General features: G+C 41.3%; 1 protein-coding gene and 1 long non-coding RNA gene across 2 annotated transcripts in view; both read right to left on the bottom strand.

The window, feature by feature from the left end:
* LOC146986933 (uncharacterized) overlaps nucleotides 1-3,655 on the bottom strand; it is an 87,260-nt gene extending 83,605 nt beyond the window's left edge. Inside the window, exon 1 of the long non-coding RNA XR_015035904.1 lies at nucleotides 3,633-3,655. This is a non-coding gene — a long non-coding RNA (uncharacterized LOC146986933). The remainder of the gene's footprint in view (nucleotides 1-3,632) is intronic.
* A 1,597-nt stretch (nucleotides 3,656-5,252) lies between these two features.
* The window catches only part of mapkapk2a (MAPK activated protein kinase 2a), a 29,688-nt gene continuing 7,530 nt past the window's right edge, over nucleotides 5,253-27,410 (bottom strand). The window contains exons 2-10 of the mRNA XM_085775811.1: nucleotides 16,325-16,464; nucleotides 10,976-11,040; nucleotides 10,769-10,848; nucleotides 10,490-10,616; nucleotides 10,302-10,377; nucleotides 10,088-10,212; nucleotides 5,886-5,971; nucleotides 5,694-5,774; nucleotides 5,253-5,574 (exon numbers count right to left, since the gene is read on the bottom strand). Of these exons, the coding sequence (XP_085631937.1) occupies nucleotides 5,425-5,574; nucleotides 5,694-5,774; nucleotides 5,886-5,971; nucleotides 10,088-10,212; nucleotides 10,302-10,377; nucleotides 10,490-10,616; nucleotides 10,769-10,848; nucleotides 10,976-11,040; nucleotides 16,325-16,464 (930 nt within the window). The 3' untranslated portion in view covers nucleotides 5,253-5,424. The remainder of the gene's footprint in view (nucleotides 5,575-5,693; nucleotides 5,775-5,885; nucleotides 5,972-10,087; nucleotides 10,213-10,301; nucleotides 10,378-10,489; nucleotides 10,617-10,768; nucleotides 10,849-10,975; nucleotides 11,041-16,324; nucleotides 16,465-27,410) is intronic.

Raw genomic sequence — 27,410 nt, forward strand, 5'->3', positions numbered from 1 at the left:
ATCCCAGATCAGGAAGTTTCTCAGCCAGGATAACGATGGACATCCCTGCTCTCCACCTGTAGCTCCGTATAAAGTCATGAACGTCGTTTAGGAGTAATGGAAGCCACCTCATACAGATACAGATGTGCACTTTTCCAAATCAGATGAGATGGTGCAAAAATATTCCAGTGATGATCAAGAGACATTTAAAAAAAAAAGGTCATGGTATACATGTGAATACTGATGTCAATGTGGCATTTCAGTTTTCCCCTTGTCTTAATAAATTCTGTTTTCATCAGTGTAGGGGGGGAAAAGATGATGATTTTCACATTGATGATTTCTCTCTAAATTCACATTTCCTTACCACAACTTTTCTTAGAAAACAGTGAAGGTGTTCTTACTAAAAGCGTGTGCCAAAGCATGTTTTTAAAATCACTCAGAGAGGAAAAGGAATCAAAGAGACCACAACGACCACAACATGCAACTCAAGGCTGCACCTGACAGTAAGAACGACCAGATTTCCAGCACGCTGACAGACTCGGTGGCTGCAATGTAAAAAAAAAAAAAAACACACAGCAAAAAAAGCATTTTTCCTTTTGATGATGATGACTGAAGAAGCTGCTGAAGATGAGTTACTGAGGTATCTATCTGTGTGTGGCATCGTCTCAGTATCGCTAACCTGTCTGGAAAGGGTCAAGTCAACAGTGTGTGTGTGTCTCGTCTGGTTTGAGAGGATGTGTGTTTGTGTTTGTGTGTGTACGTGTGTGAAGCAGGATGGCACACCACTTCAAAGAAGTCGGTGTTGTGTCACCACCTCAGCTGAGAAATCTTCATCCGACATGTCTTCCCCCCCCCCACTCCCCACTCCCCACACACATACACATGTTTCTTCTAAGGGCTGTCGTGTCATACATTATGTTTTGCCGCGCTGACACGTTCCAGTTTCCAGCCTAGAAACATAAATTAAACTTGTTTTTGCATTTGTGAATGATTGTTCGTGGAAATCCGATCATGATAAAACCTGATGATGACTTTCAGAAGCTTCCTACAGGAGGTATACCCCGGGTGACCTGTCTGAGTTTTACCTTCATTCGGTTTCTTCACCTTGTCGTCTCGTTTCCTCGCACTGACAGTGAAACCCTTTCCTTTCTCCTCCGGTGAGGTGAGCGCTGGTGGGTGGGGAGGCGTCCTGGGGGTGGGGGGGTTGGCTGGGGCAGCAGCAGAGGGAATCCCCAGAAGCCCCATTTACCCCCTGTCTCGTCTTGTACCCGGTTAAGTTGCACGGTGGGGGGAGAGATGACTGTAGGTTTCGTCACACACACTCAGAGCTGGAGGCTGAGAGTCAATGTCTGACCCGCACCTGGAGAGACAGAGAAAAGAAAAACAAAACATACAAAAAAACAAGTGCACTATCGGGAAACTGCTCTCAACACCCCGGTGTTGGCAAATGACCGTGTTGACTCAATCCCAACACGGTGTTGTTGTGCTACGCAAATGCGTATATTCCAGCTAAGCTTGGATGATAAACGCCTGTCACGGGTTGAGTCTGTGCACGAAAACCCACAATTCCCAAACCGGGGCCGTGACCTGAGTCATAGCTGGGGACGTGACCGAGCTGAACAAGTCAAAAGTGGAGGCAAAGGTCAAAAATGAAATGCAAAGCGTCAATAAGTTAGAAGTGTTTTTGGTTTTATTTTTTAGATTTAAATATTTGGTGCATTTTTGATTGAGATAATATCAAGTAACTAAACTATAAACTACGTCAACCATTTAAATATCACTTGACTTTGTAGAGAAAACATTTAATTGAGAAGATAATTTCTCTAATTCTTCACAGGTTGAAGGTCAGATTATTTCTTCTATATGTGGCCAATTTTTATAATATATTAATTAATATAATTATTAACCCTTGGCATATCTAAGAGGTTTCAGTTGTTTTTGTTGAATTGTCCATTAATCATCATTATGCTCCTTAAACCATAAAATAGAGCCATCATAAGAAAATTTAGGTCATTTTCCTTACAATAAACAAACACAATCATGTTCTTTCACAGAAGAAGCCATATTATTTACGTACATCTGGATTATTTAAATCTGGATCTCAACCCCATCGAGCAAATTTGGGGCGAGTTGGAAAATGAACTGATGAACTGGACACATCTATTCTACATTTAAAGGAAAACCTTTGGCTTGAGTAGCAGAAGTCATGATTGGATACTATAACATTAGTGTTGAAGTTCTCTGCTGCTGTTAATTGCCACAAAAGGTGGACAGACTAAATATTAACGTTTAAAGTGGATTAAAAACAGTAGGATTCCCTTCTACAGCAAACATCTGCATATTTTAGTTTTTAAAGGTGCAGTGTGTAATAATTGGCGAGGTTTATTGGCAAAATCTGAATATACTACTCATGAATATATTAGTATAAGTGTATAATGACTATAAAATAAAATTTGTTTGGTTTTTGAAGCCTAATAATTCTTCTTTTATGAACATATAGCAATATTGCTTTAGAGAGCGTCACCATCTTGTGCCGCCATGTTTGTACTGAAAATCCACAAACCAGAGACCACGTTTCACGAGTTTCGCGTTCTTAAATACACCAATGAAGAAGGCAGAAGGAAAGAAGAAAAAGGAGGGAACGGAACAGTAGATATCACGGTTTTACCCCCATTTTACACACTGGACCTTTAATGTAAATTTTCTATGTATTATATTGTCCGTAACTAATTGTTCTCGTACTATGTTGGAATGAGACCCCATGTCTCAATGAGTTTATACCTGTATTAATAAAGATTTAAAAATAAATGAATAAATAAATCTGACACAGATCTCCTCTCCAGAGGTTTAAAGCCTCGTCACAATCATTTCATGTGCAGAAAATAACAGATAAAGGAGCAGGTTTGTGCTTTATGTGGTTTTTTAATCCAAAGCTGAAGCAGACAAAAGTACGGCAGGTGGAGCTGAACAGACTCGATGACAAGGATGAAAAAAAAAAAAAGACAAACATGTGCTGCCACTACAAAAAAAAGTGTTGAGGGGTAGATAGTAATAACAAAATAAAAATGCATAAGAGGGGGGAACAGTGCCCCCACACACATTCAAATGAACATTTCTACAGTGAGACTTGTTGGTGCGATGCGACAGGTGGTGGCGTATATGTGACTTTACAAAGTGAAGTGGACCAAAAACTGACAAAAAGGTAACAAAATAATTTCCCACGATCCTTAAAAGTGAGCGGCAGGGAGGGGACAAAACCATCACACCACCCCTCTTTGTATGTGATGACAGCTTGCTGGTGGTGTATGTCAGCGTCTGCTCAGGGGGAAGAGGAAGAGCTCTTAAAGGGATAGTTCAACATTTTGGCAAATTGGCCCACTGCCATAATCCCTATAGTTTTAGCAGTAGGTTAGTTACCTTTGTTTGTCAGTGCAAGCTATTTTTAGAACGGCGGAGCAGAGCTGTGAGCTGCTCAGAGCTACGCTACGGAGGCTCATGGGATTTCTACGTTTCCCTCATCAAGCTCATCGAATACACAATCCAACAACTCCAAAACGCTCTGGTGGACAAGTTGTGACCTGCACATTCACCACGCTATGAGCTAATAACAGAACGTTACCAGACAGAGTTGTTTTAGAGGTAAATGCAGAGACTGCTTGATGAAAAACTGTCCCTGAAGGCAACGCGCATCAGCGGTTTTGCATGAATTTACCTCTAAAACAACTCTGTCTGGTAACGTTTCTGTACCAAGAAATGAGCCTCCATAGCGTAGTTCTGAGCAGCTCGCAGCTCTGCTCAGCCGTTCTAAAAATAGCTTGCATTGACAAATAAAGGTAACAAACCTACTGCTATGACTATAGGGATTATGGCAATGGGCCAATTTGCCAAAATGTTGAACTATCCCTTTAAGTACTTTACACTTCCTCTCTGTGTCAACTAGGAAGTGTAAAGGAGGAGATGGAGGAGGACGTTGCACCAGACCACCCCTCCCCTCCCCATCCTCTCTCCCCCCTTGGAGACTCCCTGACAGCTGAGCTGGTGTAATCAACAGTAACTAAAATGATCAGTCTGGACCATGTAGGAGGGTGCTGCTGCTGCTGCTGCTACTGCTTTACATAAAAACACAACACAAAACGCTCCCTATTGTTGCTCGACACATTTTGCAAACAGAAATCAATGCTAACCAAAAGAAAAAAAGAAAAAAAAAAGGCCCTAGCAGTACTTCAAAGCTGACAAACACATCTGCATAGCATTAACCTGAAATATAATCTGGCAATGTTATAAATTCTGAAGCATAACATTGGTAAAAGCCTGAACCCAAATGGTTGGTTGGTTGGTAGGTAGGTTTGGGGTTAAAAAGTAATTCGCTGCTTTAAACGACACAACGGTAATAAGGCCTAACGCTAAAATGTCTCATAAAATTCATGAAAAAATACAGTATCGTGTGGCTCTCCTACTCTCCTATGAGCTACATGCAGGAGAAAGACGAGTCAGTTCCTGTTCTCCACCGAGGCCCTTCCTCCTTCTCTGCTCTAACACTATGTACCTGAAAATTAAAAAAATAATAATAAATCAAGCATAGATTAAAATAGGAGAGAGGGGCCATGAGTGAGGTGCTCCGTCTGAATGGCACATGACCCTTGTGAGTGCATATAGGCCTCGGTTTCCACATTCACAAAAGACTTTAATAATAACTGAAGCTGACAGACACTCCCGCATCCGAAATCCTCCCGCACACACACACACACACGACGAGGAGGAGGAGGAGGAGCTACTACAACAGTCGGGGGGGCGTCGGGGGGGGGGGGGCAAGAGGAGTCCTTTACATTCTACGTGTCAGTTCAAAATACATCTGCTGCTGCTGCTGCTTACTTCTGCATGTACGTATAAAGAAACCTTCCCTTGCTTTTTGTTTATTTTTGGGGATTTAGCCATTTCATTTAAACATTCACAGGTGGGGGGGTGAGGGTGGGGGAGTGGGGAGGGGGCAAGAGCTAGAATAGGGCTGTGGGGTGAGATAAGAGGGAGAACTACTGCTAATGCTAAGGCTTCATGTCCTATTCCAACACTCGAGCCCCTCTGAGGACACAACCTGATATCGTTTGTGGGAAAGGAGGGGAGAGAGATCTCCAGCGGTTCCCTCTCCTCGCCTTTTCTAGAAATATTCATAATCTCTTCACTTGGTGTGAAAACACAGATCGACCGATCCGATCTCTGCCGGAGCAGAGAGGCGGCGGGTTTGTTGTGTTTTTCGTTTGTTTGTTTTTTTCTTCTGTTAAAATGGTATAGAGTAATAAAAACAAAAACACTTCTACAAAACATTAGAATTTGCCATGAAAAATAAAACACTGAGAAAATCCATGCAATGCGACTCACACGTCGACAAATTATTGCTTCCTTTTTACAACCTGTGTGTTTATATATGTGCATGCATGCGTGCATCTTTCAGTGGGCGGCGGACTGCGGGTCTGCGATGGCGTTACTGGTTTTCTTCCTCCGTTTATTTAGCAGTGGATTGGTCGAGTCTTCAATGGTCTTGATCTTGATTTGCTCGTAGTCGACCCTCATCGTAGCCAAGGCACTCGTCATTTCCTCCTGAGGCGCAAAGAGAAGAAAGAACATCATGAGGTCACGTGATTCACCCTGTTGCAGCGTGTTGTGTGTAGAACAGGAACTCCTGTGATGTTGCAAACTTTTCCCCTCAGATGTCTGACCTTGACTTCCTCCCATGTGTCCTTCTCTTCATTTAGTACACGACTGGTGTGAAGTGGAGTCTGAGGAACCTCCATCGATTGCTTTAGGGAAGAGACACACACACACACAAAATTGTTTGATTAAAACTGATGAAAAAAGACAGGTTTCGAAAGTGATTTAGAAAAATGCAAATGAGCTCAAGTCCTCCTCACATTGATCCATGGATGATTCATGAACTCTGTGATGGTCATCCTCTGGGTCGGCTCAGTCTTCAGGAGAGTCCTAATCAGCTGTTTAGCTGCAAAACACACAATTATTGATATCATTACAAAGAAAAAGAAGCAAGAGTTTGACCACGTATGTCAATCGAAAACATAGAAACAGAAAACATCGTCTCTCCTCTTGACTTGTACACACTCTGTTTTTCTCCAATTTCTCTGACTCCAGAGCTTCATCATGTCTCTGAACCAACGGCTGTCACCATCATCACCTCCTCTCCTCTGCTCCTGAACCAACCTGCCCTCCCATTAGCCTCCTACGCTACAGAGACTAATGGGATTTCTTGGTTTCCCTCATCAAACTCATCAAATACACAATCAAACAACTCCAAAACGCTCTGGTGGACAAGTTGTGACCTGCACATTCACCACTAGGCATGGGCCGGTATGAGATTCTGACGGTATGATAACCTTGAGCAAAAATATCACGGTTTCACGGTATTACAGTATTGCAGTTACAGCTCTAGAAATGTGTTTTGAAATGAAAAAAAGTTTTAACTGAACTTTTATTTTATTTTTTACAACAAATTGAACATTTGGGTCATTAGTAAATGTGTATCAAGTTCAAATAAATAATAAAATATTTATTCTCAATAAAATTAAAATGCAGTCATTCTAACCCTTATACAGTCCTATATTGGGATATATATATACAGTATATGAGGCAATTCTTTTGGAAACGGTCCTCAAACGTATTGTAGCGACCCTGCAGTATTTTTCTGGTTATAATGTTGAAGAGTTCTGTGATTTCTGACTGTCTGGTGCATAGACTGTAAAGGTCTGGTGCAGTGGCTGTGTGAGAGCGGAGGGGTGAGTGTGAGGAAGACAGCGCTTTTGTGTGTGTGTGTGTGTGTGTGTGTGTGTGTGTGTGTGTGTGTGTGTGTGTGTGTGTGTGTGTGTGTGTGCGTGCGTGTGCGCGCGCGAGAGGATATTGTTTGTTGTTGTTAGTGTTTAGTGACAAACTCCTCGTCGTCCTTTTAACACGTCCGGTCAAACAGTGTTGTCACAGACCTACGTCTCTGTAAACTGAGCCACACCGCTGGACGGAAGGTAACAACAACAACATGGCGGACTGACGTTACTGTCAGCTCCCTCGGACACTGTGCCTGAAACGCGTCCGTTAAATCAGCATCGATCGGCGTGTTTGGACTAGTACGACTGTGAGTCAACATTTAGTCCATAATGCTATGGTTTGGAGTTTGAATCCAGCGCGCAGCTTACACTCTTCTTCTCTGGTGGTGTGTTTGTGTGGCAGCCAGCGCTACAGCGCCACACGTGACAGTCTGTGCTGCAGCTGCACACGACCTGGGGAAAACGGCTCATACCGCAGGAACGGTATGATGGAAAATTTTAGTGGTTTTGAAACCTTGACTTTTTCATACCGTGGTATACCTTGAAACCGGTTATCGGCCCATGCCTATTCACCACGCTATGAGATAATAACAGAACGTTACCAGACAGAGTTGTTTTAGAGGGAAATTCATGCAAAACAGTTGATGCGCGTTGCCTTCAGGCTAAAACAACTCTGTCTCGTAACGTTCTGTTCTTATCTCATAGCGTGGTGAATGTGCAGGTCACAACTTGTCCACCAGAGCGTTTTGGAGTTGTTGGATTGCGTAAAAAGGGAGACCCTCCGCGCTTCAGCTTGACGAACTCTGGACCGGTGCGTCTCAGGGCTGGAGACAGATGAGCAGTGGAGACAAAGGGAGGACGCTGGAGCACACGGTTGATTAATATACATTTATTGAGGTGCCGCACCTCCCTGCGTCCTCCCTTTGTCTCCATTGCTGGATTGTGTATTTGATGAGTTTGATGAGGGAAACCAAGAAATCCCATTAGCCTCCGTAGCGTAGCTCTGAGCAGCTCACACCTCTGCTCCACCGTTCTAAAAACAGCTTGCACCGACAAATAAAGGTAACGAACCTACTCCTAAAACTATAGGGATTATGGAAATGGGCCAATTTGCCAAAATGTTGAACTATCCCTTTAATGTTTTTTTTCTCCATAGTTTTTCCTCAGTCGATGCGAGGGGTCTAAAGGCAGAGGATGTTGTTATGTTTGTAAAACTGGGCTATAGAAATGAACTTGTCTTGTAAACAAGTTGTAGAGTTTCACCATCTGTTGTAGTATTTTTCAGACATATAGAAACTACATTTCATTTCTTGCTGGTTTAGTTTTCGTTAAATGTCTGTTGGACTGTGCGGTGCTGATGTGTGCATAAATGTCTTTCTGTAGGAAACGAGAACTGAACTAGCTGATACAGACTCTTGCAGTGACTGTGTCAGGTGTTTGTTTATCTATCCATCTAATCTCTGAGATAATCTTATTTCTCTATTATGTTACACAGAGACACTCTCCCCTTTTTGGAAATGACGATCAATCTGAACTGTGAGAATTTCAGCGTTGAGATGGATTAACACTGACTCTGCTGTTCCACCTGCTGTCAAAGCTTTTTTTTTGTGAATAGTGTCGGGGGCTGAAGCTTCACTTTCTGAAGCAGAAGTGACAAACCTTGAGGTGAAAGGGGTCAGAAAACAGCGCATTCACCACATTTAACCACAGTTGCACCTGCTGATACCTGTAGATAAAACACTTTGCACTGTGTGTGACCCCCCCCTCCCCTTCAAAAACACAGATAATATCACCACTTTCAATTGTAGTGAAAAATGACTGACGTTGCCAAATGAAGCATGGGGTTGGTTTCAATTTCTTGATAAGAAAGTTAAGAATTTCTCAGGTTCGGGTGTGTGTGCCTGCAGAAGCTTGTGAAACCAACAATGTGATGAAAAGTTGTTTCTGACACGTATGAAAGTAAGTTCATGTAACACCGACACATGGCGGCAGCTCAACGGCTGAATCTGCACATATTACGTTAAGTTCTCACAAGGAAATTAATCCTTTAAGTTTCATTTTACCACATTTAAAGGGATAGTAGCATTTTTTTTTAAAGTGGGGTTGTATGATCTACAAATAGCCCCTAAGTACTTTAATTGCAGTAGAAGACTCTCTGCACTCCTCCTGTTAGCAACGCCAGCCCATAGCCCTGCCCAGAGATTTACAACATACAGTGTTGTGAACAGACCCAAAGAAACGGCCTATTTTCGCGGACAAAAAGAGGTTTTACCTGAAAAAAAAAATACACAGTTCCATTGTTCGCTATAATATAATTTTTTCCAGCCCCTCAAAGTGCAGGAAAAACGCAGTTTTTATTTGGACCTAACCCAACTCAGCGCCCGCCGATCAGCAGTTGGTTAGGACCAAATAAAAACTGTTTTTCCTGCACTTTGAGGGGCTGGAAAAAATTGTATTATAGCGAACAATGGAACTGTGTATTTTTTTTCAGGTAAAACCTCTTTTAGGCCGCGAAAATAGGCCGTTTCTTTGGGTCTGTTCACAACACTGTATGTTGTAAATCTCTGGGCAGGGCTATGGGCTGGCGTTGCTAACGGGAGGAGTGCAGAGAGTCTTCTACTGCAATTAAACTGCTCAAACTATGTATAAAGTAAATAATAATCTGCTTCCAGATGGTGTCCAGAGGATGTTTCAGACTTGAACCAGTAGATATGAACTAAGAGGGACTTATGTGTATACAAAAGCAAAAGTACGAACAAATGTGAAACAAAGATGTATATCAATTACAGGAGTCAATCAATGGAATAATCTAGAATTCGAAATCAAACTGTGCAACACACTTAACAGATTCAAAAAGTTATTCAAAAATAATATTATTAATAAATATAAAACTGATTTATTAATACCAGTGTGCTTATAAACTGCTGTATGTAGAATATGCAGGGGTTTTTTTTGTTGTTCTGTAAAAAATTTTAAAATGAGTGAACGGAAAATGTTAATTTAAGAAGGGTAGGCAAAATAAGCTGATGCTTCAGCCTACACCTTTTCGGTCAAAGTGAATTGCATTGCTTGTTGTGTTTTGTTCTGATTTGTTTTTGTTTTGTTTTGTATTTATACCTTTATATTTGTCTATTGTATTTGTTTTTATAAGACCGAAATAAACACACTAAACTAAACTAAAGTACTTGGGGGCTATTTGCAGATCATACAACCCCACTTTTAAAAAAATGCTACCATCCCTTTAAGTATACGAGTACCCATAATGGAGTGGGGACTGGCCTTACCTTCTTCTGATACGTCAGACCATTCAGGGTTGGGGAACTCATACTGGCCCATCCGGATCCTCCTCTTCATCCCGGGAGAGATGGCGAGGCCGTGGTTAGAATAAAAAGGAGGATACCCGCACAACCTGGTGAAGGATCAGCATCATCGGCAGCAGTGATTAGTACAAATGGCGTGAGAAGAGTTACGCAATGACTGACTGGCTGACAGACTTACAGGATATACATGATGACACCCAACGACCACATGTCACATGACTTGTCATATTTCTCTGGGCCCAGAACCTCTGGTGCTGCAAATAGAAAGAAAAAAAAACAGAAGAGTGTGGTATGTTACGTTGTTGTATGGCGTCATGTTGTGTCTATTAATAGTACGTGAGGACATCGACGAAACCCGATCCTTACCAACGTAGTAGGGTGTGTAGCAGGGAGTAGCTAAAGAGTTGTGTGAGGTGGTTTCCTTGGCAAAACCGAAGTCTGTGAGTTTGAGCAGGGCGTTGGGCCTCTTCGTCGAGTACAGTAAGTTCTCTGGCTGCGGGGGTGAGAGAGTGGGGGTGGAGAGGGAATATCAAGAAGCAAAGTGAAGAACATGATGTTAGTTTAGTTATTGCTGCTATGGAAGTCGCCCCCTCTCAGGCATTTCTCAATAAATAAAGAGCAGGGAAACGCCTCGAAGAGACAAACCTTGACGTCTCTGTGTGCGATGTTGATTGCATGCAGGAACTGGATGGCCTCTCCTATGCTCTTCATTATATCGGACGCCTCTGACAGAAAGAGATAGATAGAAAAACAAATGTTTTAAAAGAGGCTGCAGGCTACATACGCTTTTATGCAAATGAGTAATAAGATATCTACAGTATTGAAAAAAAGAAAAATGCTGTGTTTTGTTACCTCTCTCCGTGAAGGCCTGGTCTCCTCTGTCCTGAATTCGACTAAAAAGCTCCCCTCCATCCATGCTGCAAAAAAAGAGAAGATGTTTAAGCAGATATTCCTCATTCCTCATTAATGGCTCTAAATTGCATGATACATTATATTTCTGACTAGGGCTGCATGTGCATGATAAATCGTTAAAAAAATTGCAATCTCGATTCACGTCCTACATGTGATATCGTTTCTAAACAGCAACGATTCTTCTGCATTTTTATCTCATGAGCTGCATCAAAAATAAACGCTCCTATTTTCCTCGAGTTTCTCCGGTGTCCCCAAACGCCACACCGTCGTTGCCGTCCCTCTACCTATGACTAAGCACCATGACTCAGTGGAGGAGGAAACTCGCCGTACAGGCCGTTTTATCCACCTCTCCTCTGCACTGACAAAACACAGATGATGTATCACTATCAGAGCTTTGTAGCTCCCAGTGGCTCTGTTGATGTTTGTGCACATGCGCGAGATTTGCTGCGATATGTTCGTTCGTTGTTGTAAACCACTGGATGTGTGATGTAAACATGGAAGAACATCTCGCAGCAAATCTCACGTAGCCACTGGGAGCTACTGCTACAACAAGGCTAAAAACCGATCACATTAATTTTCTTCAGCAGCAACTTTTTCATGTGGCGGCTTCAGGACACTTGGGTCAGTATCTGGATGTTTCATAGTTTGTGTTTTGGACGATTCAAAAGTGAACTGCCGCCATTATATGAAAATCCGTATATGAAAATCTGTATATGAACTCCAAATGCGTTTTAATGACTCTGAAAGTTCTCCAAACCCTTCCTTGGCATGACGGTGAGTAGATGATTGGTGAATTATCGAATCTGGGTGAAGTATCCCTTTAACAAATAAATAATAAACATTTAAATTTGTGGGGGAAAAAATTGCGCCAGAGAATGGTGATGTCAATTCTAAGCAAAAAAAATCTTGATTCACATTTTCCCCAGAACCGTGCAGTCCTATTTCTGACATATTGCTTTACTAATGTACAGTAGCTGCTTTGAATATGATTTTAAATGTCCAGTGCACATGAAATCAAAAGATGTAACCACATCTTTGTACTGAATGACGCCATGATGGCTACAAGACAGACCATCACTTTACTGTACGGAGTAAAATGAGTCAGTGAATCATGACGCTGACAAAGGGACACAAAGTGCACCATCCCACAAGTCGGTTACAAACGAAAACACAAGTGCACAATTCAAAATAATAAACAAGCGCAAGAGGAAACAATGATTTCCATGTGGTGATTTTATTGCCTTATCACTTCAGTGGAAAACCTCCAACAACAGACAATTTTCCATTTTCGTTTCGAAAATGAAATTGAATATAAACGGTTTAATCAAAACGTGTTTGCACGCGATGCTCTGGTGCATGGGACTGATATGAACAGGAACGGTCTTTGTGTTGAATTATCTGCACCATCAAAGACCTTGAAATACTAATTTTAGAGCTTGTAGCAATATTTATCAACTCTTAATCAAACTAAAATTTGACTAAATGAGCTTGAAGTGAAAGACAACATACGCTTCTCCTCACTGAGGCGTGAAATTAAATCATCTTTAAAAGAGGAAAAGGGTATAAAAGCGTAGCTCGGCGGTTTTGCATCTGGACACAGTGATCTTTATCTATCTCTATCTTACAGGAACTCTGCTCCTTTTTTCTGTAACTGACCACCAACACCACACCACTGGCAGTGTTAAAACCAAGTTCTCAATTTTACTGGTGCACAAAAAACATATGCATTAAAGAAATAATTCATTTTTATGATGCCAAGAGTTTGGCTCATGCACTAAAAGATCTGCACATTTGAAGACAACACATGTTGCAACAACATGTAGCATTCAAAAAAAAAGGCATTGATGCAATGTGAAGTTATAAAGCTACATGTTGCTAACCTGAATTCAACCGAGCATGAGAAAATCCTTTGACGTACATCATAAGTTTCATTTAATCGTTTCGCTCAGTATGACTGTGTGAGTTTCAGGTCCAATTTTGTGTGTCAGTGTGTGTGACTACAGATGCATGAAGCAGAGGCATGTGTGTGTTAACGGGACGCTGGACCTGCAGACTCGAGAGCCTCTGGGGACGGCGGTTGAGAAACCACAGCACACTTCAAACTTCTCATAATTAATCATGCACTTTTTTTTTCTTTCTTTTGGGCGAACTGAGAAACAGACTCAGAATTACGAATGGATCAAGGTGCTGCTGACGCCAGGATGGTGTGCACGGTTGAGTTAACCACCGGCAGCGAGAGAATCCCTCACTTCTGCTGACTCTGTTCACACCGGTCTGACAACTCCTCTCATGTGGCTGAAGGTAGAGCCGAGCTTGAGGTCTCCCGACCCCACCCTGGCTTTCTGGGTTTCCGAGAGCGTCTACGGGTGGCGTGTGAATTCTTAGTAGAAGAGAAGAGATACTTAATGATGGTGATGAGAATGGAGGTATGAAGATCACACATCTTGCATAGTTTTTATGCACCAGAAACACCCTGACACGTTTGTAACCTGCTGCCATCTTTCGCGGCTCGCTGCTCGCTGTGACAACACCTCTGCGCCCAATGGAAATATCAAAGCGTTCACAAAAAGTCCCAAATACACAGCTGTTGCTCTTTAGTTTAGTTTTGATTTGTTTTCCAAAACAGATGCAAAGACAAAGATAAGCATGTGTTTGTGCAATGAATTCAGTGCCGCTGTTATTTCCATGCATTTTTTTCTTTTTCCACATATTGCACTCTTAGCATTCAGGTGGCATGTAGATCCTCCGATGTGTTACAGAGTCGTTAACACGATTTAACCCTTGATATGCAATTTCAGACTTGTCTCCTATTAATAGCAACCTGACCAAACAAGGCCCTGCTGACTGGGTCAACGTGTTTTAGTCCATTAAAGCTGCAGCGGATAACTTCTGTTTACCTCTAGAGGAATTCTATGTAATTACAAAAACACTGCTGGGCGCTTCTGCACTACATCTGACGAAGCTGAGGTCACACACACATGAAAAACAGTGGTGGATATTCCAGTCTATGTGAGCAAAGGGTCACATCCTGCACTGCCCACATGCAACATTTGTTTGTGTTTGCAGGATTACGGAAAAAAATACAGCATGAAACTGAACCAAACTGTGTGTAAAGGTTTAGCAAGAACCAAAGCAGCAACACTGAGTGGAAACACCAGGTTGTTAACATCTCATTACACTCACAGCACCATTTCTACATTATCTAGGTCCAGTACATGTAATAGCAACACATCCTACTCATAGCAGCTGTAAAGTGACATCCATGTCTGTCCTCAGTCTGATTGTCTTCTTTCTTTCTTTGGTTGTATTCCTTCTGCTGAACCGTCTTGGGAAGAGATGCAGCGATCTGATATTAAGATCGTAATCGGCCCAGATGTTGACTAAATAACTAGATCGGGTATCGATCCAAGACGCAGAGCCTTCCAAGCCGTGGCCCTGAGGCTTTGGTTTGGTTTTTCTATGGAGTTTTTCCTCAGTGGATGTGAGGGTCTAAGGACAGAGGATGTTGTTAGGATGCCATGTAAAGCACTTTGAGACAAACTGTTCGTAAAAACGGGCTATACTACAAATAAAATTGTCTTGCCTTTGGAGCGCCCTCCCCCCTGACTTAAGAGCTCCTCCTCAGTACACATTTTCAAGGCAAAACTAAAAACTCACCTTTTCTGTCAAGCCTTTCAATAACCACTCGTCCCTCCTACCTTTTATTCTGACTGTTTCATGTTTTTGGTGTCTTCTGTTTCTGTTTTATTGTTTTTGTAAAGCACTTTGTGACTTTGTGCTGTGAAAAGTGCTACATAAATAAAGAATTATTATTTATTATTCACTTCAATTCTATTCTATTAGGTTCACCTCAAGGCTTTGGTGGCATTGGTGTTTTAGCCTATATGTAAATATTTGATATTTTGAGTATCTGTCTCTTTTTTGAGTGTGTTTTATTGTTCTATGGACCGCCTCTGTCTGAAATAAAGTGTTGAATTGAATTGAATATGTTTGTGACGTGTGCTACATCACGTGTCAGCAGCAGCAGCAGCACACACGCAGTATGCCGGTAGACAACAAACACATTGCAACAACCTTTTACAAAGTTAGGAAAGTAATGTCAAGGTCAAGCTAAAATACTGAGAAATATGGTGAGCAATTTGTGGAACTGCCAAGTTAAATCAGTGCTGTGTTATCTAATGATGGCTTGTATGTAATGTCAAAAGTTACGCACCACAGCTTTTAAATTACAAAAGCAGCAAGTGACAAAGCAATCCGGCATGAGAAGTGCACAATAAGTCAAGTGCGCTACGATCTCTACGGCCTCCAAAGTGACAACAGAGTTGACTCAGCATCTCTGACTCCGCAAGTGTTACTGATAATAAGATACCGTGTACGACTACAGGAGTTTACAGGATCGATTGCATCACAGCTGACAAACAAACACATCAGTGAGGTGAAGCTGATTCATTCATCAAGTGCCACAGTAGCAGAAGTGGTTTGAGATGGCAGATCAGCAACTACTCGCTCATCTTCGCTGAAATTTCCCAAATTATGAAGGAGAGTTGACATAGTGACATAGTGACCCATTGCGAATCACATAAAGGGAAAACTGACACGGCAAAAATTAGGATTGACCCAATTTCTGTCAGAAAAAAAAAAAGGAAGCACACTGAATAATTGTGCCACTGCATCTACCTGGTGTGATATTCTAGGAAACGTTTTAGTTTCGTCAGAAGAGCTATCTTTCTTTATTGGCATTAGCTCATTTTCTCAAGGAAATTAGTCATCCCCTTCAACATATTGCAGTGCATGTGCATGTGCAGCGAGTCCACTACCTCTGCACCACAGTGGTTATCGCAGACCTAATTGAGTGCACGTGTGTGACAAGTTGTGGGTTTGGTGGTTCTTTTAAAGCGCTGCAGGATGGAAATGCAAAGGTGTGGAAACTACAATAAGCTCATTTAGGAGAAATGGGTAATTTTCACGGCAGACTTACAATAATTTACTTGGCCAAGAGTGCTTAAAACAAAGCTTGTAAAAAGGACCATTGACTGAATTAAAAAAAAAAAAAAACTGACTGAGATTTAGAGAGAGACGCTTTCACAGCCACACCACAGACAATCAAAAGTAAAAACATGACACAACAAAACAAAAACAAAACCTGCAGCTTGGTGGTAAAGTGTTTACACTGATATTTTTATTCACCACAATATACTACACAAACAAAAGCTATTTTAGAGTGCATCTGTGTGTTTATCTATCTGTATATGCGTGTGTGTGTGTGTATGTGCGTGTGTGTGCCCTCACCACTCCATGACGATGAGCAGACACTTCCTGCTCTGATAGAGGTTCTCATAGACGTCAATAATGCGCACTATGTTGGCACAAGGCGACGCCCGCCAGTGGAGCTCCACTTCCCTCCGGGCCTTGGCACAATCTTGCAGCATCTGTAAAAGAAAACAAGACAAAAGCAAAGAGAGTTAGACACATTAACATCAAATATCAATATATAATCAGCTCAATTATATATATATATATATATATATATATATATATATATATATATATACACCAATTATATTATTATGACTATTAAAAAACTGGACACCTATGATCTATTTCATCATTATCATCATCAGTCAGGTGGGGTCTAAAGTGATCTAGAGAAACATTCACATTCATTCATCAACATTCATTAAACAGGGGGGAGCAGTGCTGCCATCAACTGGTTAAAGGTTGAAAATATGTTTTGTTTTTTCCTCTAATTATGTCTTGTAGGAAAGTAGCGCCCTCTGTTTGTAATAGCTTGTCAATGCACTCTTAATTCATTCATTCATTCATCGCCTCTCTTGCTCACCAAGTTAAGGCTCTGCAGCAGAAATTAATTCAGTACGAGGCTCAAGGACACTCAGGATCCTTCACCTGATGACGTCTGCCGTGACTCAGGTCTTATGACCAGGTGTTCATTTAATTCAGATCTGCACTTCTCACTAAAGTGAATTTAAATAGGCAATTTTATCCAAGCCATATTGTTTCTGCTCTATCCGTTATCAGGGTAGAGAGCAGGCAAATAATTGGTGCTTTTGTGAAGTGATATGTAGGTATGTTTATTGAATATCTATTTCATTTTAGTGTTGTACACATACACTGTTGCCCATAAAGTTGGAATAAAATATTTTCTTTTACCTCCTCTCATTAAATTTTTGTCACAATGTGATTTATTCTTGATAGAAACGGGTGTGTATCTGGTAACTGGGACACAGTATTGATTATTGCACTTGGTCAAAGGTGATTACTGATGTGTATGAATAGGAAAAAAAAAAGAGGAATGTGTCTGAAAACAAAATTATTCCAACTTCATGCTCAACAGTGTATATCTACTTATTTTATTTTTTTTAGGTTTTATTTAATCTGAATGCTTCCTGCTCCTATTAACTTAACATTGCGTATCAACGATTCAATGTCAATTATGTATTAACTATGATTATGTATTAACATAAATGTAAGTCTTAAATTTTAATTGCACTGGGGAGCCCAGGAAGAATAGCTGAAGTTACAGTTGGATAAACAACACTTTTCTTTTATTATCTTTTCAATAGAGCCGCAACAATTAATTGATTAATCGAAAAATAACCAATTATTAAATTCATCTTCAACTATTTTGATTATTGAATAATCAGTTTGAGTAGTTTTTAAATAAAAAAAAGTCAAAATTTTCTGATTTCAGCTTCTTAAATGTGAATATTTCTGGTTTCTTTGTTCCTTATGACAATAAACTGAGTATCTCTTTGGTTTGTGGACAAAACAAGAGATTTGAGGACGTCATCTTGTGATTTGGGAAACCCTTTTCAACATTTTATAACAAACAACTAATCGATTAATAATTTACATAATCGACAGATTAATCAGTAATGACAATAATCATAGGTTGCAGCCCTACTTTTCAATAAACTAGTTTGCATAATTATGTTCATCCAAGCCAAGACAGAGTTTCTGAGATGTGCGCTGCTATTTAGGAAGCTGAACGGCCGTGTGTGTTATGACCTTGCCAGTTGTAAATAACACAGCAAATGCCACACAGGAAACTCACAGACTCCCTGACAGAAGTAAAAAAGCTGCCTGGTCAAATATAGGCCTGACCTTGTTGAACTTTGGGCTCCAGTTGGTCTCAAAAAGTTAATATATAATAATCATCTAAACAGGAGAAAGTTCAGAACTGTAGTTGTTGTAGTTTTCTTTTCTTTAACAGATCATTTATTTCATCAAATTGAGACACATCAAACTTTCTCTGGCTGTGAAACAGTGGGAATTCAACGCTGAGTTGAGTAGCCACCTGTGTTTGTTTATAGACTTAATTGTATTATCTGGACTTATGTAACTCTAAGAATATCCTTGTCAGTCAACGGAAAGAATTCAGCCTTGCAGCTTGAGCTTTGACAATGCGCCATCGTCTGTCCATCTCACTGTGTGTTACATTCCAGCCCAACCTACGGCCTCAACACAACGCAACGCAACACAACACAACACAATACAACGCTGGGCCTCGTTCCAGTGTGCACTGGGAGAGCTGGGGGAGCCACACTATCCAGTCGGCCTGTCTGGGAGGCTGCAGCAGGACTATCGCCGCATTAACAACATGTTTCTGTGTGTGTGTGTGCATAAGGAACCGGATTACTCTGATAACTCAGGTTGCACAGGAAATTAGACAATGTGATTATTACATACGCTGCTGCGGGACAGTAATCTGGTTCCTGCAAAGCCGCAGGTTCGTAGTCAAATCTCTCCCCCTGCGTTATTTCAGAGGCAAGTGATAAACGTCTGATTTTGTTTGTGTATGTGTGTGTGTGGGTGTGTGTGTATGTGTGTGTGTGTGGGTGGATGCCAGAGAGCTAATGGCACAGTGAGAGGACAGGGGAAGCTGTGTGTGAACTTTACAAATGCTGAAATGTTCAGCGGTGGAAATGACTTACTTAGACTACAAGAAGCCTCTTTGTGTCACTTTTATTTGGACTTAAGAGCATTAGTTATTTCAATGCATTTCTGGAAATGTAATGATGATTTGAGCCTTTGATCCTGATGCTGACACCGTCTGGTCTTTTTATTTTTTCCATACATGGAGCCTAATCGAATTAGAAACCCACCTATACATGACCAAGGAGTTGCCATTCTCACTGGTTTCTCTAATCCCCCTCCTTCCTAAATCACAGAAACCATGTTTTCTCTCTCCAAAAAAGCGATGTTTTTTAAGAAATGAGGCAACTGCAGAGAGACGTCTGCAACCTGCTTGTGTGTATGGAAATAAATCAACAGCTCTGACTCTGACCCGACTCCTCCACCCTAAACTCCAGCCGTGATGATTACGTCCTTTCACTCGAGTCCACTGAAACCGTCTCCACCCAGTTCAGCCAGGACAACCAAGGGCTTGAACTCCAACCCACATTAGCTGAAACCCCACGCACATAAAAGCATCGTGTTTTCTGTTCTCGTTTGTGTGCTCATGCAACTTTCAATCCTAATAAGTCAAGTAGAGTTGCTGCTGCTGTTACAGGACATTATTATAACAGCACAAGCAGTGATCGCCATCGCTTGGTTCAAAATATCCAGCCAGTCACACTAATCATGCACGAAGACAAACAATTACAACCTTTGGTAACCCTTTAATTTGCAGGCTGTTAATTACGTGATAATGTCAAGAAATAACAGTGAATTGCGTAGTAATGTCTAGAAATAACGGGAAATTTCATAGTAATGTCGAAAAACATAGCCAAGAAATAATGACTGATTGCAGCCCAGAAATATCAGTCAATTCCAAGGATTTGGTGGAGAAAAATTCTAGCCTTTCCCAAAAAATTCAAAGCATGTGTAATGTTTTACCTTTATGAAAAACATGACATTACTATGACATTGACCATGACTTCTAGGCTATCTCTTGACATTACTATGCAAATAATTGTTATTTCTTGACATTATCACGTAATTAACGGCCTGTAAATTAAAAGGTTACCCAACTTATCCATGAAGGTACTTGTTTAAGAGATAGTTCAACATTTTGGCAAATTTGCAGATTGCCATAATCCCTTTTAGGAGTAGGTTCATTACCTTTAATTGTTGGTGCAAGCTGTTTTTAGATCGGTGGGGCAGAGACGGAGGCACTCATCAAACTAAATACACAATCCAACAACTTCAAAACGCTCTTGTGGACAAGTTGTGACCTGCACATTCGCCACGCTATGAAATAACTATGTATAGTTATGTAACATTATGACACATGAAGCAAACACTTTGAACTACTTGCGCTTTTGAAATCCCTCCGCCCAGCAGTCTGTAATGTAGTTCCGGCTGCATTTGCCTCGAAAACAACTCTGTCGTGTAATGTTACATCATTATACATGATTATTTCATAGTGTGGTGAATGTGCAGGTCACAACTTGTCCACCAGAGCGTTTTGAACTTGTTGGATTGTGTATTTGATGAGTTTGATGAGGGACAGGTGAAAGTGAAAGTAAAGGTAACAAACCTACTCCTATGACTATAGGGATTATGGCAATGGGCGAATTTGCAAAAATGTTGAACTATCCCTATCCAGGCAGTAGGCCTCTTTATCACTATGGCTAACAATTACCATATTCAGGTACATTAACAGACGCTAACAGACCAGCATGCTATTCTTCTCACAGCGTAGAGCGCAGAGTTCAGACACATATTACTTGTACAGCCGAGGTTTATTTTTACACACTTTGTTTTTAGATTTATAGAAGGGCTGCTAATGTTTCTGTCACTCTTGCATGCCAGATTTTTCAATGCTTTACTGTATTCATTTTAAAGTTCACCACAGGCAGCAGCTCTGTACTGTAGGTTGTGTGCCTGACTTTATTTCTGTCCTGATAGCCGAGCTGGTGAACCGCAGCGTTTATCAGAGCGAGCCTCCTCCGTATTTGACGAGATCCATGTTTGCAGCAGCACAGCTTGTGACAACGACCTCTGAGGAGAGGCGACGCCACGACTGTGTGCACCTTCAATGTGTGATCTCATGACAATGTTGATAATGAAAAGAAAAAAAAACTTGTAAAAAGGAAATAACGAAAAAGAAAAACGTGCCAAAGAAAGGTGGAGACACAGCAAAAAGAAGACATCAAAGACTAAGAGACACAGAGAGAGAGAGAGGTTCTTTTCACGGTAACTTAGCTTTAGCTTTAAGCATTAGGTGAGAAGTGTGGGATCGATGACGGCGGCTGTGATTAAACGTGACCGTCTCTGTTACCAGGAGCTGGCGTGGTGCAGAGCTGTATGACGCTCTGCTTTATCTCGTCACTGAGCACACAGCGCAGGTCAACCACCCCACTCTCAGGGACCGAACAAACAAGGGTGGGTCTGACTTCCTGCGTCACAACAGGGCCCAAAAAAAAGAAAGAAAACAAAAAAAAAACACCCAAACGGACGCATTTGTGTCCCTATGAACCTGTGAACATGAATGAACGCTGAAAGCAGCAAAGGACATAAACTGATGTACTATAATATTATGACACTTTCACCAAAATATAAAAGTACTGGGCTGGACTTTTGTGGACATTTTTTTAAAAAGTGGGTAAATGATTGTGAAGTGGACGCTGCTAACGTACGAAATATGCTACTATAAGTTTTACTATTTACAGACAATAACAACAGTTATAACTCTGTCATATCTCTGTCATAAAATGTTGAAAATGGGACAAACAGTTGTCTAGTGAACTGTTAGTGTGGTTATAACAATGTAGAAAAACATATTAAAACATGCTGCTGACCTTTTTGCAATTATAAAACACAGCAGTGCTACAGAATTTTAATTACGCCTTGTTTGTTCACTTAAAAAGACAAATTTACACAGACAAACCAATTATTAGAGACATGGATTTAACTAAAACCAGTTAAGTTGGTCTCAGTTTAACTTATATAATATCTAACTAATGATAGACCAGCATTATAATGTTGGTTTTTTCTCCCTGTATTTGGACTTGTCACGTGTGATACCAGAGGTTTTCTACTCACAACACAGAGGTCCTGCAATCCTCTCATTTCCCTCCCTCCCTCCTTTCTGTTGTTTCACTCTGGTGTTTGACGATGGATGGTTATTGATCGGGAGGAGCGATTCAAAGGCTGCATAGAATCGGAAGCAATTTCAAATCACAGATCGCAGATGGATCAAATAACTTATATGGCGGAAGTTTTAAACATTTAGCTTTCTACAACCACAACAGCACCACAGCACAGATCCAGAAGTGTTGCAGCTCAAGCCAAAAACAACAGATGTCGATGCAATAAAAAGCTCCTGAAAGATAAAACCCGACTGCCTAAGATCCTCGTTTACGCTGTTTTTAACTTTATGTTCAAACGTCCTTTATCTCATTTGGCTGAGACCAATAACGAAAGACACACACACACACACACACACAACCTGCTGCAGCTGGAGTCCCTACAAAGTAAACAACATCACATTGAGTCAATGTGTGCGGTCGACAGCCAAATAAACTCTCTTAATCGCCTGTGTGTGTGTGTGTGTGTGTGTGTGTGGGAGGAGGAGGGGTAGGATCAATGGCAGATCAGGTGGTAAACAAACTTATCGGACATTTCAGGCCACAGATCGTCCGTGACAACGCTAATCTAATCGTTGCTGGTTGCTGTTGATGTCTGTGTTAAATCGACAGGACATTTACAGTAAAAAGTAAAAGTAATTTAGATACGTAGAGGGAAGTTTATCTAATGGAGATTTCCTCATTAATACTTAAACAGATGTTAAAAAGCTCTGTCACAAAGTCCAACTGTCACAAAGGGGGAAGTGGATGGATGACATGTGTGTGCATACAGTACATGTACTGGAAACAAGAATCATGCATTAGCACGTCTAAATATAAACAGACTTCCCTCCTCAAAGAAAAGACTTCACACTGTCTTTTTAACACATGCACAATTACACACACACACTCTCCTCCTGTCACTTGTCTGTTGGGGCTGGTGTGACTTCGCTGCATAGCCCCCCATCTGCTGCCACCGGCCCTTTGAGGCTAAACACTGAAGCTTAAGGGAGAAGGAGGGAGATAAGGGGTGAAGGGGGGGTGGGGGTGGGGGGCAGATGGGCATACAATACACTTCCTCTAGCCAACACAAAAGCCCCCACACCAACCCCCTGCCCCTCAAGCCCGGGGCAGGACAGTGGGAGGTGGGACAGGAGGGTGGAAGCTGACGAAGCAACCCCCCATCCTCCACCTGCCTCTCTCTCTCTCGCTCTCAGCACCACCAGCCCCGAGTCCAGAGCAGAAGTGAGTGAATGTGTGCGGAGGGTTGGGGATTACGGCGAGGTGACAGGTTAAGCTGAGCTCAATCAGAGAAGCCGTCTAACCTGAAGAAAAAGCAACGATCTCCCAGAGGAGGTGTGTCTCCTCCTCTCTGTCTCTCTCTATTCTCTCTCTCTGCCACGGCTGTTGTTTGACCTGTTCATTGAGCGCTCAGTGAAGCAGCAAACATGTTTGTGTGTCAATAGGACATGATCTGATTAAAGACATCTGGAAGGCCTCACAACACCGTCACATATACCCATGTGTGCATGTGTGCGTTCGTGCATATATATGTGTGTGTGTGAAGGAGAAACAGCCTTCAAAAAAATATTGTAGCGACTTCAGCCAAAAGAGCCGCTGAGAGGCTAAAGAAACTCACTGAGATTTCAGAACTAAAGACCAAAGTGTTTAGCAACCAACAAAATAGGTTAACTCATAATAGAGTGTACAACCTAAAGCAAAGTAATCCCAGTGATCAACTAAAACAACGGAAAATGGCAAAAATATAGCGGTCAACAAAAAGTATGGCAACCCACGCTCACCCCCTCTCTTCTCTCTCTGAAACAAAGGAAAAGCAACAGGTGAACATAAGTGCTAAACCCTGCCCATAATGACGTGACCCGCTACTAAAATAATAACATAAACTAAATCATACTCAAAAAAACAACACCAAAACAACCCAGAAATCCCAATTCATGTCTCCTACAAATATAAAATAAAAAAAGCTGATTGATCGTTATGAGGTTTTTCAGTTCAGGTGCATAAAAACATCTGCTGTGCTACGATTTCTAAACATTTCAGTGACGTCGTTGCTTGAAATCCATGAATCACAGATGATAGAGCGGTTGAGTAAATGAAAGTTAAATTGACTAAATGAAACTCCCATGTTACCTCACTGTTTCAAAATGGTAACCATGGAAATCTGGTCATCTAGTGACACAATTTAAACTGTAAATCCATGTAAATAAACAACATTCAATCTGTATGAATGAGGTGAATTTCTTTTTAAAAACACACTTCTTCATCCTGTCGTGGATGTGTGAAGTAGTGAGAATAAAGCTTTGGTGATTAATGTTGACATCCAGACTCTCAAACAGCTCAGTTGCAAGTGGGTTTCTTCTTCTTCTATCAGCCAGCAGGTGTCCCAGTGCTTAAGACACATTCATAAAAAAACAAAAACAAGTTGTGTCAAGGGAGAGGAAGTGAGAGAGGACGACATCTGTGCGACAGCCAGAGGCAACTGTCTCACTTCCTGATTCAGGTCTGGAAGATGTGCATGGACACGAGTGAAAAGGAGACGGCGTCTGTCAGAGACAGAGACGGATGAAGACGATGAAAAGACGAGCGTTTCTAAAAGGAGTGAACTAGAGACTTGAAAGGCATTTGCCATATTTGACAGTGTGTAGCGTGCTGCCCTCCCTCTGATGCCCCCCCCCCCCCCCCCCCCCCCCGGTCTCTGACACATGATGATTCATGGTGTGAATCTCCCTCTTAGCGCCTGATGCAACAGATGAGACTTGTAGCTTCAGCGTATAAACACAAACACAGTCCTGCGTTTCCAGCTGATTCCTAATAACAGGAATAACAGTGACTCACCTGGCAGAGCACATCTGGCTCCCCAGGTCTGTGCGTGCGTGTGCGTGTGTGTGTGTGCTTTACACTCTGTGCCCATACAGTATCTCACAGAAGTGACTACACCCCTCACATCTCAGCAATCGCTTTATTACATCTTCTCATGGGACAACACTATAGAAATGAAACTCCAATATAACTTATAGTCAGTATACATCTTGTACAGCTTTACTATCCACTGAAAATAATTCACCACACAGCCATTATTGTCTACATGTGTGAGTATACCTCACAGTGAGTGAACATATACAGACTGACTTGAGGCAGCGTGAGCTCTGAGCACTGACAGGCTGACCTTCTACTTCTTCAACCTCTGCAGCAACGCTGGCAGAACTCATGCGTCTTGTTTATTGAAGCCAACTTCTGGATATGACGCAGAGCACGAGGACTCAACTTCTTTGGTCGATCCCAGCGAGGGCCTGTTCCATGTGAAACCCGTCTTGGAAAAACCGCTGTAAGACCGTGGCCATCGCTTCAGGGTGTTACCGATCTTCTTATAACCTCGGCCGTCTTCGTAGAGACACAACACGTCTATTTCTCAGATTCTCAGAGAGTTCTTTGCCATGAGGGGCCATGTTGATGAGAGAATTGTACCCATAGAACTGAATTTAATAGCTCTAATCCATGACACACAAGTTTGTATGGTCCGGTCAAGCATGCAAAAACATGGACATGAGGGATAGGACAGGTGGCTTTACATGTTTAAATGACAGGTATCACTCGGGGTGTACTCACTTGTGTTGCCAGCTATTTAGACAATCATGGCTGTGTGTTGAGTAATTCTCAGTAGATAGCAAATCTATACTGCTATACAAGCTATACTATAAGTATGGGAAGTATATCTGAGATTCATTTCTCTAGTATTGTCCCATGAGAAGATATAATAAAATGGCCGCTGAAATGTGAGGGGTGTAGTCACTTTCATGAGATACTGTATATAATGTTTTAATACAATGTATGATATTACATTTATGAAATAACGACAGAAACACAGTCTGCATGTTACTCAGATTTCTAGTCAGATCAATCTTCCTTCCTTTCCTAAAAAATTGAGATAAGCTGATATGCGAAGTAAGGAAGTACACAAGCTTCAAACTGTAGATCTATGCCATTAATGTTGTCCCATCGTCTATAGGTCATATACAGTAGGTATAGACATCATAGTTACAAAAAACAGCCATTTAAATCAATATAACATGTACATAGCAACAGTAAAGTAAAAAGAAACATCCAGCCGTCTGAAAGTCGAGCACTTGTTTGCTGTTCTTTGCACCATAACCTAATTTTAGCTTTAGATTCATTCAACAATGGCGTCCTCCTCTCTAGCAAGTAAATCACACAGGAGCAACAGACCATGTAGTGTGTTGAATGAATGAATGAACTCTGGATGAGACAAACATTCACTTCCCTTTACCGTTAACACCATTCAGCACTGTTCAACCGCACTGCCGGCTTATTAGGGAACTACTCACGAAAACCTACAGGAAAAAAAAAAAAAAGCGCATTCACGCAAAGAGACCAGATCCAGAAAATATCTCTATATAACATCATTCTTTAAAAAGTATTGTCTGTTGAGAGTTCATTCAGGACAGGAAGTACACACAACCCCTGGTGACTCTGTGCTGTTTCACTATGACACAGTGATTGGAAATTAACTAGTTGTGGATCCATCTACAAATAGACACAACACCACATCCTTCCAGATAGACTTCCTTCAACAGAAAGGGAGGCAGCAGAGAAAGACGAGGTCAGTGTGTGGGGGTTGGTGATGGTGATGGCGACTACACCCATGTAAATTACGATCCGGTATAAATCACATTATGTCAAAAGAGGCTTACGACACTGATACACATGTTTATCAAAGAGGCTTTGACTTCAGCTTATCTCCTTGTTTGTGACAAACGCCAAACAAATATTTTTCTAATAATCCGAAGGGAGATGTGAGATCTTATTATGCAGCGTGATCCGTCACAGTTTTGCCTTAATGTTGACAAAAAAGTAGAGATTTAAACATCACAGACTGTAACACAGATCTCCTCTGATTACTGAGTTATAGCTACTCCTAAAGCTAGTGCAACCACTGGACAAAGGACAATAAGAGCATATATAAGAAGACAACAACATCTCTAATGTTGTGCAGCACCGTGACATATGACAATCACAGTGAGCAGGGTGTAAAATTAACACCGCCAAGCGCCAACGGCAGGTAAAAAATGAGTTTGGCGTGTAAAACAAAAACAATATCTGACAGTAATATTCTCAGCTGCCAGGATGTGCAGCTTTTTAAATGTTGCTTAAGTTTGATTTTTATACTAAAAACTAAAGGCAATTACTTTTAGTCAAACAAGGCATGATTTTTTCATTTGGCCAGTACATTTTTGGAGGTCACTAGCCAATGGCCGATGTGGTAAAAAGTTAATTTTACACCCTGACAGTGAGTCTAAACTTCACAC

This window comes from Trachurus japonicus, chromosome 5 (assembly GCF_045865225.1).
Source record: "Trachurus japonicus isolate A0001 chromosome 5, Traja_1.0".
NCBI lineage: Eukaryota > Metazoa > Chordata > Actinopteri > Carangiformes > Carangidae > Trachurus > Trachurus japonicus.